This window comes from Manis pentadactyla, chromosome 8, assembly GCF_030020395.1.
Source record: "Manis pentadactyla isolate mManPen7 chromosome 8, mManPen7.hap1, whole genome shotgun sequence".
Lineage (NCBI taxonomy): Eukaryota > Metazoa > Chordata > Mammalia > Pholidota > Manidae > Manis > Manis pentadactyla.
Window position 1 is genome coordinate 121,767,657 of NC_080026.1, and position 13,915 is coordinate 121,781,571.

The following is a 13,915-nucleotide window of genomic DNA, read 5'->3' on the forward strand; positions in this document are numbered from 1 at the left end:
TTCAGGGGCGGCGAGTGGCCAGGCTGGGTGCCGAGCTAGTGGGGCGGGAAAGAAGAGTTGGGCGGCCGCTCCGGCGCCGGGCTCGGTCGGCGGGCCCCGTGGGTCGCCCTCCCGTGCCTCGCAGCGGGCACCCTGGCCGTGGGCACCTGCGGGGCGCTCGGTGCGGGGCCGCTGGGCCGCGGCGGCGGCGGCATGAAGGTCACATCGCTCGACGGACGCCAGCTGCGCAAGATGCTCCGCAAGGAGGCGGCGGCCCGCTGCGTCGTGCTCGACTGCCGGCCCTACCTGTCCTTCTCCGCTTCCAGCGTGCGCGGCTCGCTGAACGTCAACCTCAATTCGGTGGTGCTGCGGCGGGCCCGCGGTGGCGCGGTGTCGGCGCGCTACGTGCTGCCCGACGAGGCGGCGCGCGCGCGGCTGCTGCAGGAGGGCGGCGGCGGCGTGGCGGCCGTGGTCGTGCTGGACCAGGGCAGCCGCCACTGGCGGAAGCTGCGCGAGGAGAGCTCCGCGCGCGTGGTGCTCACCTCCCTGCTCGCCTGCCTGCCCGCCGGCCCGCGGGTCTACTTCCTCAAAGGTGAGCGCGTTGCGGCCGCCGGTCCCTCCGCGCCAGCGCGGCCCCGGGCTGTGGGGTCCCTTCCTGCCCCAGGAGCCTTCCTCGCCCCCGGAGCTCAGGAGGTCTCCACTTGCCGGGGTCTGCATACTCTGGTCTTGACATGGCGCTCGGGAGGACACCACCAGTGTCTATGCTTAGAGCTTCCCGCTTCCCACCCGCGTTCCTCGAAAGCGCCCGACAGCCTGTCCGCCTGGGGTGGGTGGGGTTGGTCTCCCAGTTGGGGGCGCTGCCTCTTAGTTCTGGGGCCATCGGCTCATGCTAGGCGAGGGCCCCGTTTTCTAGAGGGGGCTGAGCCGTTCTTGCTGAGAGGCCTGACCTCTTGAGTCTTCCCGATGTATCTAACGGGATCAGCAGGTCCCGCCCCCCCGAGGAGCGTGGCGCCGTGGGGTCCCCTTTTCCCCCGTCTGGACAATTAACCCGTATTGGTCTGTGTCTTCGCCAACCCCTCTTGCCTTTTTGACCCTGGCGAGGCCCTCGCCTTCCTTTCCTTTTCGTTTTATTGCTTTTTATTGTTTTCGTCCGGCCTCCGGTTCTCCGCTCCCAGGCCGTTCTTTAGCTCAGTTTGGAGCTGATAGCCTTCCCCCTCCTCCGCCCCGTGATCATCCCAGGGAGGGGTCCAGAGCCCAGCCCTCAGGCCTCCCGCTGTCTGCCAGCCAGCGGGGACGTAGGAGTGGTGCCGTGCCGCAGGGCTGTGGTGGAGGGGTTCTGTCTCCTGAAGGGGAGGCTCCCAGAAGCTGCACCACAAGTCTGTCCTTTACACCTGCTGGAGAGATGACTTGGACTTCCTCTGGTGGGTGGGTGGGTGGGTGACTCTCAAACTCCAGAGCATTGATTTCTGGGTCACTTCCTATGACTTCTGCCTTGTATTTGAGTTTCCTTTGTAACCTCAAACGTTTGGAAGACCAATCCCGCAGTGCAGAGATGGGTTCTTAGTCCAGGCTGCACCACAAGGCCCTGCCAACCCTAGGGAGGACATATTGAGATGTAACAGAGATGCAGCTCAGAACTCTGGGCAGCGAACTGGGGGAGAGTGGGGGGCAGGGCTCTGTCTTAAACCATGCAACTTGGAGAATTTCACACACTCTAGGCCAGGAGATTCCAGAGGCAGTTGGGCAGCTCCCACCTCTATTAGCACCTCTTGCAGACCATTCCCTGTTGATTCCTGTTAGGAAGATGACAGAGGCAGATGATGTATAATTTCCTTCTCCACCTAGCCTCAGCCCCCAGGGTATGGGGGGGGATGCCCTCCAAGCTCTGCAGACGTTTCACTCTTGGCTCCTGATTTTCTCTCTCTTCCTGGTGTGGCTTTTTTCTCCATCTTAGCAGTGAAGTACAGGAAAAGCATCCACCTCCCCAGTAGCATGCTCCCCACCCCTCTCCACGGAGGCATACTGACAGTTTAGAAGTTATTGCCACAGGGATATAGGCAGCTGTATAGACTCAGTATCTCAGAAAAGCTAATGTTCAGAATGTTTTCCATTTTAAATGAAAGTAACATATGCAGGTAAAAATTTGAACAATACAAAACCTGTACAATGAAAAATGGTCTTCTGAGCACCCCAGAACCCAGTTCTATTCTCTAGAGACAACTGCCAACTATTTCCCACTCATTTTTAGGTAAGTTAATTCTCCTTTCAAAAATAGAATGATTTCATTTATTTCTCATTCCTCCCTCTCACCCCACTAAATCTTAGGAGCTTTGTCCCTGTCAGAGCAAGTATGTCCCTTTCACTTTGTAAACCAGTTCCCTGGTGGCAGCCATTAGGTTGCCTTTAGCCTCACTATTTGAAGCAGTGTGGTAGAATGTATCTTTATTCAAATGCTTTTGCGTGTGCCCTATTTCAGCAAAATTAAGAGAATTGTCAAGTTGAAAGTTATGAGCATTTTAAATTTAAGTAGAAATTGCCTGATATATTTATCCTTATAACACTACTAAATTTTAAGTTGTCAAAGAAAATGTTGATTTTCTTTCCTAATTCATATCCAGGTATGAGTTCAGGTTTTAATCACGTGGCATCTCAGTTCTTGGGGGCAATGCCTTTTACACGTCCCTAGTCCCCCTCACCCACCCCACCCCAAATGAGGTGACTGAACCGTGTTGTCAGTGCATATTTATATATAGTGTCCTTGCACTTTCTCTGCTCTGCAGCCCTGGTAACTCAGTGGTGATCAAAAGCAGAATTACTCTGAAGAGGGCTGAAGCAGTGAAAAGAATTGCCATGGCTCTTACAATTCAAGTGAGGCACCAGAGAGGAATGTTCTCTGTCTCTCCACCCCTCTGGTGGGAGTGTGTGAGAGACAGAGACCATCTAATCTGGAGGGCTCCTCCTGGCCCCAGCTTGAAGAGACAGGGCCCTGTTTATCTGTCCCTCAGCTACACTGACTTCTTCTGTCTCTCTATTTTGTCAACAGGCAGGCAGGACCCAGCTCACACCCACCCCTCCTGCTTGTCCTCCTGACAGCCAACTCTCTAGTGCTCTATTTAAAGCCGAGAGATGGGGTGGCCTGAAGGCTTCTCCTTCCCAAGCCTCATTCTGAATTTTGGGAGGTCAGCCACTCTTTCTCCAGGTTCCCAATCCCATATCACTCAGTTTGACTCCTGAAACCCAAAATGTTGAAGCACGGGTACAGGAAGTGATTTACTAACTAGGGACACCCTCTGAAGACCTGGGGGTCAATGTGAGGGAAGGAGTCCAGGGCCATAGTTGGGGGGAGGAGGAAACCAAGCCACAGACACCCCCACACCTTCTCATTCTATGCCCTCTGGCTTGGTCTCCTGTCATGACTGGGAATGTGGTGGCTGTGGAACTAAGAGGCCCAAGGCTATTCCTTGAAGTGACCACAGGGGAGATTTGGGTATACTCTGTGGGGGCAGGGCAGTTCCAGCAACCTGAGGGGAAGCAGTAATATAAGATGACTCATTCTAGGAATTGGCTACAACTTCTGGAAGGGAGCTGGAGACTCCCTTGTAATCCATTAACCATTTGTTTACTGCAGGGTCTTAAAAAAGCCACCATGTGCTCTACTGTGGGGCTTTCAGAACATCAAAAGATGGAAGAAAAAAAAGGGGGCGGTTTGGAAAATGCATGGTGTCATAACGCCTATGTAAATGATGATTTGACCCCAAATGAATTTTCTTGGGCCAGTAAAAGACAGAAGCACATTTTCTGGAGGCTCTACGAAGTGCCTTAGGCCCTTTTGGATTGGAAGCAGGGTTTCCCCAATCAAGGCGCCTGGCCTGTTCGCCCAGCAACGCTTGACGTGAGGAGGCTACGAAGGCCAGTTTTTCATCTGGTTCTTTATTTTCATTTTTCATTTGGTTCTTCCCCAGTGAGTGTTGTGCTGGGCGGGAGAAGGCAAGGCTTGTTTATATACTCAAATTTCTGCGACTTGGCCAGAGAATAGTTTTTATCTTAAGTGATCCATTTGGAGAAGTTTAATAAGGATTTTTATAGACTCATACCTGCCAGTAGTTGTCATACGGGTTTGGAGGAGGTGGAGGTGGGGGAGAAAAGCTCAGGAGGGGAGGGTAATAAGTAGATAAAAAGGGAGGGTGTAGGTAGATAGTCACTAGGGGAGAGAGATGGTTTTTACTTACGGGCTGAGAATTAAATTCAGGAGATGTCATTTCTCCAGTTTGGTTTGGAAGGGAATTAGCTAGATGGATTACCCTAAATTGGCCCTATAGAGGGGATGGTCATCAGCGTTCTTAGTACCCTGGGAGTGAGAAAAAGGGCAGGGCTGTTTTATTGCCCTGAGTTTAAACCTCACATTAGCTGCTATTCCTTTATGAGTAGAGGGGTTGCTGTCTGAAGTCCATTTTAGAGCTAGTGGGTTAGGGATGAAACAGACCAGTTTAGGAGTCTCTTCTCCTAAATTAATGAAATTTTGCGTGATCACGCTTGCATATTAGATAAATAAGAGAAAATAGCTTTTGTTTTCTCCAAGGATATGGTTAATATTTGCCAGATGTCAGATTATTTCCTTTCACAGTTTTAGCTGCTTCTGATAGACATGAAAAGTTAATCATTGCCTCTCTGAACTACAGCTTTTTAGAAGAGTGTGTGGATGTGTAGGTGTAGAGCCCATTTCTATTCTAAAACTTTGTTGGTTTGGTTGAGTTTTTTTCTATGACCAGATCTGTATTAGCTTAATATTTTTGACTATTCCATACTCAAGTTATTGATTAATTCTGGACATTTTCTGACAGCCTGAGAAACCAATGATAACATCTTTTTTTTTTATTCTCATAGGGGGCTATGAGACCTTCTACTCTGAATATCCTGAGTGTTGTGTGGACGTGAAACCCATTTCTCAAGAGAAGATTGAAACTGAGAGAGCCGTCATCAGCCAGTGTGGAAAACCAGTGCTCAACATCAGCTACAGGCCAGCTTATGACCAGGTACATGGTGTGAAGTGGTATCCTGGCCCCGGACAATGTTCCTTCCTCAGCACCCTCACTCTTCCTCTCCCCACTCAGCAGTGCTGATTGGCTCTTTTCTGGATCAGGGTGTTGGCAGAGCCCTCTAGCTTTAGAGAGCCTCTCCTGCCTGCCAACTTGAGTTTCCATCCAAGAGTAAATGGGCTTCCTTCCATCCAGCAAACAAGCTGACGAGAGCAAACGAGCCACAGACAGGATGCTTGACAGCTTCTGGGGAAAAGGGGAAGTGAAAGATACATTATTAGCTGGGAGGTGCAGAGCAGCTTCAAAATACAGTTTAGGTTTCCCTGAAGATGTTTCAGGGCTGACTTTCAGCTTCCTGTGTTGATCCTTGTAATTATTCATGCTCTGCAGTTTCTGCAAACCAACCCAGCATGTCCTGTTGGTATTTTTAACTGAAATGGGGTGGGGGAAGGTTGGGGGAGTGCTGTAGAGAATAGCTAGTTTGGATGGCTAAGTGGTAAGGATTTTGGTCCGATGCTTACAATTCCATAAATTATAAATTATATGGAAACTAGAGATCAAGAGATAATAGAGGATTTCATGTTTCTGTAATCATGTGGGTTTTTTCCTTTAAAGAATTGTTCCTTCTGATAAGTCATTAAGGAAGAAGTGGAAGGCTCATTTAGGGGGTTACTTGCATTACAAGAGGATGAGGAAAAAGGCAAGTAATGACCCAAATCTGGCAGCAACCAGAAATCAAAACCTGCCTGCCCATTTTACAGAAGGAAAAAACTATCTCACAGCTGTTGAGATGATTGATTTGCACAAAGCCCTGCAGCTGGTTTCATGGCCCTGCTCAGCCCAGAACCCCCTTCTCTTCACTTCTTATTCTGGGTCTTTTCAGGACTACATTCCATTTGCTTACATGCCTTCTTTCAGAAAAGGGCCATTCTAGGCACCTGACTTGGTGGGATGAGCTTCTCAAGTTTTTCTCACAAAATAAGAATGTATCCAAATTGCAAGAAGGCAGGCTTCTAAATGCTGCCTAAAGTACCAGCGGCCTGCCCTAAGCAGAGCTCTGCCCCAAAGGATAAACTAAACTTCTAGTGAAGCCAGGTGACCTTTCCTTGAATGGGATCCTTGGTCAAGAAGCTTCTTAGCTTATCAAGGTGCCAGGATTATTTTGTTTTCCTCTATTAAAAATACAATATGTAATGAGCCCTCAGCTTTCAAGCCAATGGGCATCCAGCCTAGCTTGCTTTCTATTTTTGTTTGTTTGTTTGGGTGGTATTTTCCTCCTAGTTTCTCAGAAAGTAAAAGAGAAATAAGAATTGGCAGGATGTTGAGAAACACAGCAGATCTTTGGCCAAGGCAGGACTGGGGAGGCCCTGATGTGTGTCCGGGGTTCATCTGGGGAACCCCCTAGGGCTACTTCTTAGAAGCGCTTCTGCAGTGAGGGAAGCCAGGAGAGGTCATGTTAACCTTGGGGTTTCTGAAAGCATTTGGTTTCTTCCTCTTGAGTCTAAACAGAAAATTCAGAAAAGGCAAGAAACATGGTTTCACAGGGTATGTTGGGCTAAGCCCATTCTTCTAAGTGTGTTAGAAGGGCTTGGTATGTCAGTGTTTTCCAGGCACTAAAGAGAAGGAGAGATCTGTGAATATACATATGAAGTGTTAAGCCCAGGGGCCAGCCATAGTAGCTGCTAATAAAAGTACTGGTTGTTACTATTATTACCTTTTGTGAAATCCTCTGTAACTTTCTTCCAAGTGGCCAAACTAGCCTCTGCCTAAACACTTGATTTCCCAGGAAAGAAAAAGCAAACACCACTTGTGGGATAATTTGAGAATTGCCTGCTGTTGGCCCTTGTCCCATGTCCCTTTCGCTATTATGGGTCTGGCAGAGAGTTTCCATTCCACTCTTATTCCAGGACAGGAAATGGAAACAAAGGAAGCGGATGGATGATACGGGAAAGGCTCCCAAAGAAAAGACATAGCTACTGTCCCCCTAGCCCAGTGTTTCCGTCTGAATCTCCAGGGGCTCCCATTGTTCCAACCACCACTGGCTCTTCTTGCCACCCGGACTTGCCAGAGTCTGACTAGCTAGCAGTTCTTTTTGCTTTGCGTTGGAGTAGATGGGTCTCTGGTGCTAATGGGGATCCTTTTTAACCAGAAACGTGATGTGTGGGTGGCCTCCCAAAAAGGGTGAGGATTACGCATTTCTCACCAAAACCCCTCAGCCCCACATGAAGAAGATCAGGGGTGGGGGAAGCCCCTCTGCTCATGGACATAACAGCTTTTCTTTATCTGAGGATTCTGGGTAGATAGTAATTATTTTCACTTCTAAAAAGCATACTTTTGTTGGGGAAGGAGGCACATTTTACCATCTCTGAAATCTGGATGCACCTTAAGATGGACAGTGTCCTAGATTTGATGAAATATACTATATAAAATGTGAAGGACTGTCCAAGAGGGGAGCTCACCTTGTTTTGAATCCTTCTCCATTTTATCTAGAAAGAAACTAAGGCCGCCCACAACATAAAGGGCTTGCCCTGGGGCTCTCAGGGCAGCTGGAACTTCAGCACAGTCCTCTGAGTTCTCCTCACCACCCTGCTCCTCACCTTTGTCGGCACAGGAAGGCTGCTGGCATTTCCTCCCTCACTGGTGTGTGTGAGGGGGACTCTGCTGTGGGGCTTTGCTGCCACCAAGTCACAGGGCAGCAATGTTGGTGGACAGTTTGCCGGGGTGGAGGCCCCACCCACACTCTTGGTTGAACTACCCTGGCTCTGAACTCTCTCTACCTGGAAACCAGAAAGGGAACCACCTCCCACCTTAACACAAATAGGTCAGGGTTGTTTGTTTTTTTCTCCCAAATGAGCAAGCTAATCTAGTATGTCCTGGTTGTCTTCTGCCCTGGTCCAGGGAGGCCCAGTTGAAATCCTTCCATTCCTCTACCTTGGAAGTGCCTACCATGCATCCAAGTGCGAGTTCCTCGCCAACCTGCACATCACAGCCCTGCTGAACGTCTCACAGCGGACCTCCGAGGCCTCCACGACCCACCTACACTACAAATGGATCCCTGTGGAAGACAGCCACACAGCTGACATTAGCTCCCACTTTCAAGAAGCAATAGACTTCATTGGTAGGTTCAGCCACTCCACCTCAGTTATTTTGGGAAGCCTCAGAGGGGCACTTGATTTTGGATTTTGGGGGCTACCTTCACGGAGAAGGGAAGTGTCTTGTGTATGCAGCCACCAAGAGTTGGAGCTAGGAAGGGATGCAGCCACCAAAAAGGCAGAGGGGAGGTTTTGAGTTGCTATTAATAGGGGTTTTCATTTGTAAGATAAATGAATTAATAGAATTTTATGGCAAAACTCGCTGCTCCTATTATTGCTGGCTAGGCGGGAAGCAGAGTGTGTCCATGCGTAATGCTCCAAGGAGGCAGGGGAGGGAAAGAACCACCCGAACTGTGCTTCTACGTAGGTTGGGATATTTTTAAAAGCAAACAGAAGGATTGAGAGAACACTGCCTATGCACTGAGCCCCAAGGGCCCCAGCAGCTTTCCACAGTTTTTGGCAGACTGCTTTGGGGGCAATTTGTTTTGCATGTTCAGTTAATTTTGGATTAAAGATGACACTTGACTCAAGCTCCATATGTTGTGCACAGTAAAGTTGGCATTGTTTTCATCCTTTGTACATGTTGTGTGGCAGTTGCAGTTACCATTTACTCCATGGTATAGGCCTCGAAACCCCCAGCTCCTCTGCCTGGAAAGAGCTTTGAGCCTTGGTTTCCAAGCCCCTCAGTGTGGCGAGGATTATTCTCCCATTGGACATCTTCTCTTCACCCCTTTCTTCTCTCCCCCTGGGGCTGGGCTGACTTTTTCTGTCTCAGATTTGCAAGTACAGCTCCCCAATTTGTGGTCTGGACTCCTTTTCCAGAGTTGTCCTTTCCCTGTAACATGCATGGTTATTGAAGATGAGACAAGATTTTCCTGTATCTTGTTCTGAGGGATGTTGGAGGGGAAAGGCAAGTGTTAGGCAAAGCAGTAATTCCTGAGGGTCCTGAAAGGGTCCCTCTTAAGCCTCATGGTGGGCCCTGACTGCTCCACAGGAAACCTTTCAAGGAACAACCAAAGGCAAAGGCCAAGCCTATTTCCTTTGTGCCCAAACTTCTGGGCTGAGATGATTCCTTTGGAGTCCCTTAGAGGCAGCCAAAATGATGGGTTCAGAACAGGAAACCCTTGACTTCATCTCCCTGTCCCTGGGAATGCCTTGCCCTTATTTAATTACCTAGATAGCTACTCAGTGAAGTCATGAAACCCGCCCTCATCCATTTCTCAGAAGCTTCCCTCTCCCATCCTGTGTGTTTAGTGTGCCTGTGTACACAACTGCACAAACCCATAGCGTTGGAAAGCATGGGATGCTTTTCTCCAGACTCTTTGCTCTGCTGATGGAAGGCGGGACCGAGGCCAAACCGTGCATTCAGCCCTTCCAAAGGGCAAGGCCATGGGAGGGCCATGTGGAAGGCAAGCTCTGAGGAGTAGGGTGGGATCCAGAGGCAACAGACTCCAGGCCCTTTGCCTTCCTGGATTGGCCCTAGGCGGATCTAAAAGCTAGACTGCAAGGAAGCCATCGGAGGAGCAAAGGAAAATCAGTCATGACCTGTGATCCTAGGACCTTGGAGTGAAGTCCCCTTTGAACTAATTTACAAGGGCTTTTTTTTTTCCTTTTGAGTCAGAGACTAAACTGGGGGGACACCTCTAATGAGCCGCACTAAGGTGTCCTTTGGGATTTTTGTTCTAGTGGGGTGGCTCCAGGGTTCCTCCCTGACTCCTCAGACCCTTTAGGTCTTGCAGATTCATTTGTAAACTTCTTGAACTTGAGAAGGGAGGTGGGTATGGGGACTGACTTTTTATTTGCCCTTCAAAATCTTAAGTGTTTTTGCATGCTGTGGCCTTACATAGTGCCAGGCACATCTAACTTCCTGTGATGTAATTGTTTCTTCATAAGCAAGAGAGCATTTTTTGTGTGGTTTTTATTTGATGTGTATACATGTTTGACCTTTTAACCCTCCCCATTTTTAAAAGTTGTAGCTCTGTGGGGAGGAGTAGAGCTGAAAAGTAGGGCACTCCCCCACCCCCTTGTCAGATTGAGCTAAAGAATGCTAACTGATGGCCGGGAGCTTTATACCAGTGGCTCCCATTGTTGCGCAAGGTGGAGTTGGTGAAAGCCATTTATATCCTGTCCTCCGTCTGGTAAGCATCACTTAGCCAGGGCTATAATTAGTGGCTGTGCACTGTTTATTGTATGTTTAGCAGTGGGAACCCTGGGAGCTAAGCCAAGCATCCCGCCCTGGTGCAGCCAGAGAGGGTATATGCAGGGAGGCCTGAAGGCCTCTATGATAATGGGGGGATAGGTCATCACCATTAGACCCTGAGAAGTAGGAATTGCTTCTCTAAGTTGGTCTTTGACTCTGGACCCTCTCAGAAAAACATGCATACCCAATAAAAATGTGCATACAGTTTCCGTTTTCCAATGCCCTCCTGCAACCCATCCAGGGACCCAGGCGAAGATGGCATCCCCAGGAAGGGATTGCTTCAGGTCGAGCACCTGCAGTGACAGATTCCGTGTGGGTACCCTGGAGAGCTGAGAAGCAGCCGTAGGTGTTAGCAAGGTCCTACATGGGAAAAGACATTGGTGGGACCCCTAAAGCTGTAGCCTCACCAATGGAGACTAACGATGGGCAGAAGGCTGACGTCGGACTACAGTTGTTGAGCAGGTGGGACGCTGTGATAACTAGATCACTATCACGTCTAATGCCCGTGTTTAGGCTTTGCCTTGGATACCAGTCCGAACTCATTCCCACTGTCTTTTCTTCCTTTTAGACTGTGTCAGGGAAAAGGGAGGCAAGGTCCTGGTCCACTGTGAGGCGGGGATCTCGCGATCGCCCACCATCTGCATGGCTTACCTCATGAAGACCAAGCAGCTCGGCCTGAAGGATGCCTTTGATTACATCAAGCAGAGGAGGGGTGTGGTCTCGCCCAACTTCGGCTTCATGGGCCAGCTCCTGCAGTATGAGTCTGAGACCCTGCCTTCTACACCCACTGCCCAGGCTCCCTCCTGCCAAGGGGAGGCAGCCAGCTCTTCATTCCCAGCCCATTTGCAGACACTGAGCCCGGATATGCAGGGTTCCTACTGCACATTCCCTACCTTGGTGCTGGCGCCAGTGCCCACCCACTCGACAGTCTCCGAGCTCAGCAGGAGCCCCCTGACCACAGCCACATCCTGCTAAAACTGGGAAGGGGAACCAGCCCAACCCCAAGAACAACTGTGATTTCAGTTTTTAAACTCGTGGACATTTCATACCTGTGCAATACTGAAGACCACACTCTGTCCTACTGCCCCACTGGGATAGTAAGTGGCCAGCAGCCTTGCAGATGAACTTCATACTGACCTCGGGGACAGGTTCTCGGGGCTGAAGGAAGGCCAAGCCATTCTGGAAGCACTGCGTGTGCTACTATCCTTCCAGACCCCCCTGCCCTCAGGACTGCCCAGTCCTCGCACCCCAAAGTTCGCCTTTTCATTTCAAGCATAAGGCAATAAATACCTGCTGCAAAGTGGGAAAAGGCAGTCACTAAACCAGGAGAAAAGGCCGTTATGAAGCCAATTTGTTTTGAAGGAAGCACAATTTCCACCTGACTCTTTTTACCTTGGCAGCCTCCATCTCTCTGTTGCTTCAGGCCATAAGCTGATTGCCATCTCGTCAGGAAAGTAACCCTACAGGGATGGTAGGGACACCATATATATACTGATTTGAATGCCCATGTATTTCTGAGACTCCGTCCAGGATACAGTGGACACAGCTGATTGAAGGAGTTAAGACGTCGACACCGCTGGGTTTCCCTGGGCTCTTCCCTGACTGTGGACTTTGGCACAAGTCTTATTCATACTTGAACCTTTCTCACTGCATCTGTCCTCAAAGCCACTCGTGTGTCATTTGAAAAGAGTTCTTCAGACCATAGACCAAAAATCACCCCTTTGAGGTGGTAGCAGTGGGCGCCAGGAGAAAGAGGGTGCCTGCCGTTTGGGTTGGTGGCATTGAAACAGCCGTGTCGCCAGCTTGCTGTCCCTGTGTGTGTGTTCGTCTTGTTTCTGTGAGTTGTTTTCCCCCCTGCCCCTGGGGGTTGTCTTTGACTTGCTGGGATTTACAGATTTTGCTATGTGGTACTACTACTTTTTTGTCTACAGGTTCTCTCTCTGGGGGAAAAGGCAATAATTTCCTAAAATCCATACAAATGTGAAGAGAAGCAGTATGTTACTAGTTGTTTTGTTGTTTTTTATAGTGCAAAATAAAAATAGTAAACAAACTTTTGGTGTTGGTGAGTTGGGATACAGGTGGGGACCCAATCTGCTTTCCTAGGTTTCATTTCCAAATGAACCCTGAAGTGATAGTGGTGGGTATGCAGCTGTAGGCGTGAGGCTGTGCTTTCCCTCAGGAGCTAGTGGTCTTAATAACGGAACGTAACATTGCTTTCCAGTTGAGAGGCTTTCCTAACTAAGCTCACATGCAAGAGAAGCCCTTAGGTACAGGCCACAGGGGTAGGTGCTCAGCATCTTTCCACTCTGGGCTCTTCACTGCTATGTGCCCAGGTGGAGTTTGACTTGAACCCTAGATTCTGCATCTGAAATGAGTGAACTGAGCTAGATGATCCTCAAAGTCCCTTAAAGTTCAAGGCCCTTGATTCCAGCAAATCCTAAGGGCCAGCTTGAGGTAGGTCTCCTCCCCCCAGCTCCTGGGACACAGCAGACACTCAGAGAAGGCTGGGAAAATGGCCAAGGGGTGAAGCGAACAGGTGAACTTTCTCCCTGAGTCCCTTCCCCCTCTTCCTACCCTTGGAACCAGTTCGTCCAGATAATTCCCTCTGGAGTTCCTGGATAAATCTTCATGAGGGGGTCTGAAGAAATCCAAGACCGAATGGACTTGCCTTTGAGTGATTTTCCTCTGTTGGTGGGGGAAGGAAGAGCTAGTATTGGCTCCCCCACAGCTGGCCAAGTCTCCGCTCCAGCCTAACTTTGGGGGCCTGTTTCCTAATCAGAACTGGGAACTGGCTGGGACTTCGGCACTCCAGTCAGCTGGTGGCTGATGAGGATTCCAACTACCCCTCAATTCTGAAGGGCCCAGAGAGGGTACCCATCCTCCACCCAGCAAATAGCAAGGCAGCAGCTGAGCCCAGGGATCCTGACTCTTCCTAAACATCTCACCTCCAAGACTTTGCTTGGGGCCCTGCTGTCCACTCACTGTACCTTTCCCCAGCTCCCCCTCCACAGGGTCCTTGGCCAAGTCCTCAGACAAGGCCACCCAGACTGGGTGGGGATAGCTTTTCCTTCAGCCCATGTCCCTCATCTGCATAATCCAAGCAGGGCTACCATGAGAAGAGAATGGAGCAATGAACGGTGGGCAGGGAGGTGGATGTCCAGTGCTTTGGAGCGAATCTCTAACCTCCCCGGACCGAACTCCAGGATTTAGTCTAGCTGATGCCTGAGGTCCCTCCCGGGTTTCACGTCTCCAAGCCTCTGCTCAGCCTTGGAACGTATCCTGAAACCTGCCTGTGTGGGGCCCTCTCTGGGTGCTGGGTGGCCAGAAGGGCCTCAAGCAGGGACAGCCAGGGAGTGGGGAGCTGGGTACAGCCTGGGGTGATATGCTAAGCCGCGTCCCACTTGCTGACATTTGCTTTATTGCATTAAAGTCTCTGAAGGGTGAGTAAGTTCTCCAAATCAGGCATACAAGGATTGCTCATAAACCAGTGAGTCACTGGAGGGTAAGCCAAATGAAGCCCCACAGCTGGGGATGGCTCTGTAACTCTCTCCTAAGTCTTCTCAGTAATTACACCTCGATTTGGGCCAAGACCAACTTTACACCAGCAT

The 13,915-nt window shown here is 49.9% G+C and overlaps 1 protein-coding gene across 1 annotated transcript; it reads left to right on the forward strand.

Moving 5' to 3' along the window:
• Window positions 1-12,357, forward strand: DUSP5 (dual specificity phosphatase 5). The gene is made up of 4 exons (XM_036898846.2): window positions 1-571; window positions 4,864-5,012; window positions 7,914-8,133; window positions 10,876-12,357. The coding sequence occupies exons 1-4, from the start codon at window positions 193-195 to the stop codon at window positions 11,280-11,282; spliced, it is 1,155 nt and encodes a 384-aa protein (XP_036754741.2). The 5' UTR covers window positions 1-192; the 3' UTR covers window positions 11,283-12,357.
• Window positions 12,358-13,915: the final 1,558 nt, after the last annotated feature.

Bases quoted from the DNA above. Each gene is read 5' to 3' on its own strand.
- DUSP5 (XM_036898846.2), top strand. From the start codon at position 193: ATGAAGGTCACATCGCTCGACGGACGCCAGCTGCGCAAGATGCTCCGC. The intron at 572-4,863 runs GTGAGCGCGTTG...TTATTCTCATAG, and splicing joins GCGGGTCTACTTCCTCAAAG to GGGGCTATGAGACCTTCTAC. The intron at 5,013-7,913 runs GTACATGGTGTG...GCCCTGGTCCAG, and splicing joins ACAGGCCAGCTTATGACCAG to GGAGGCCCAGTTGAAATCCT.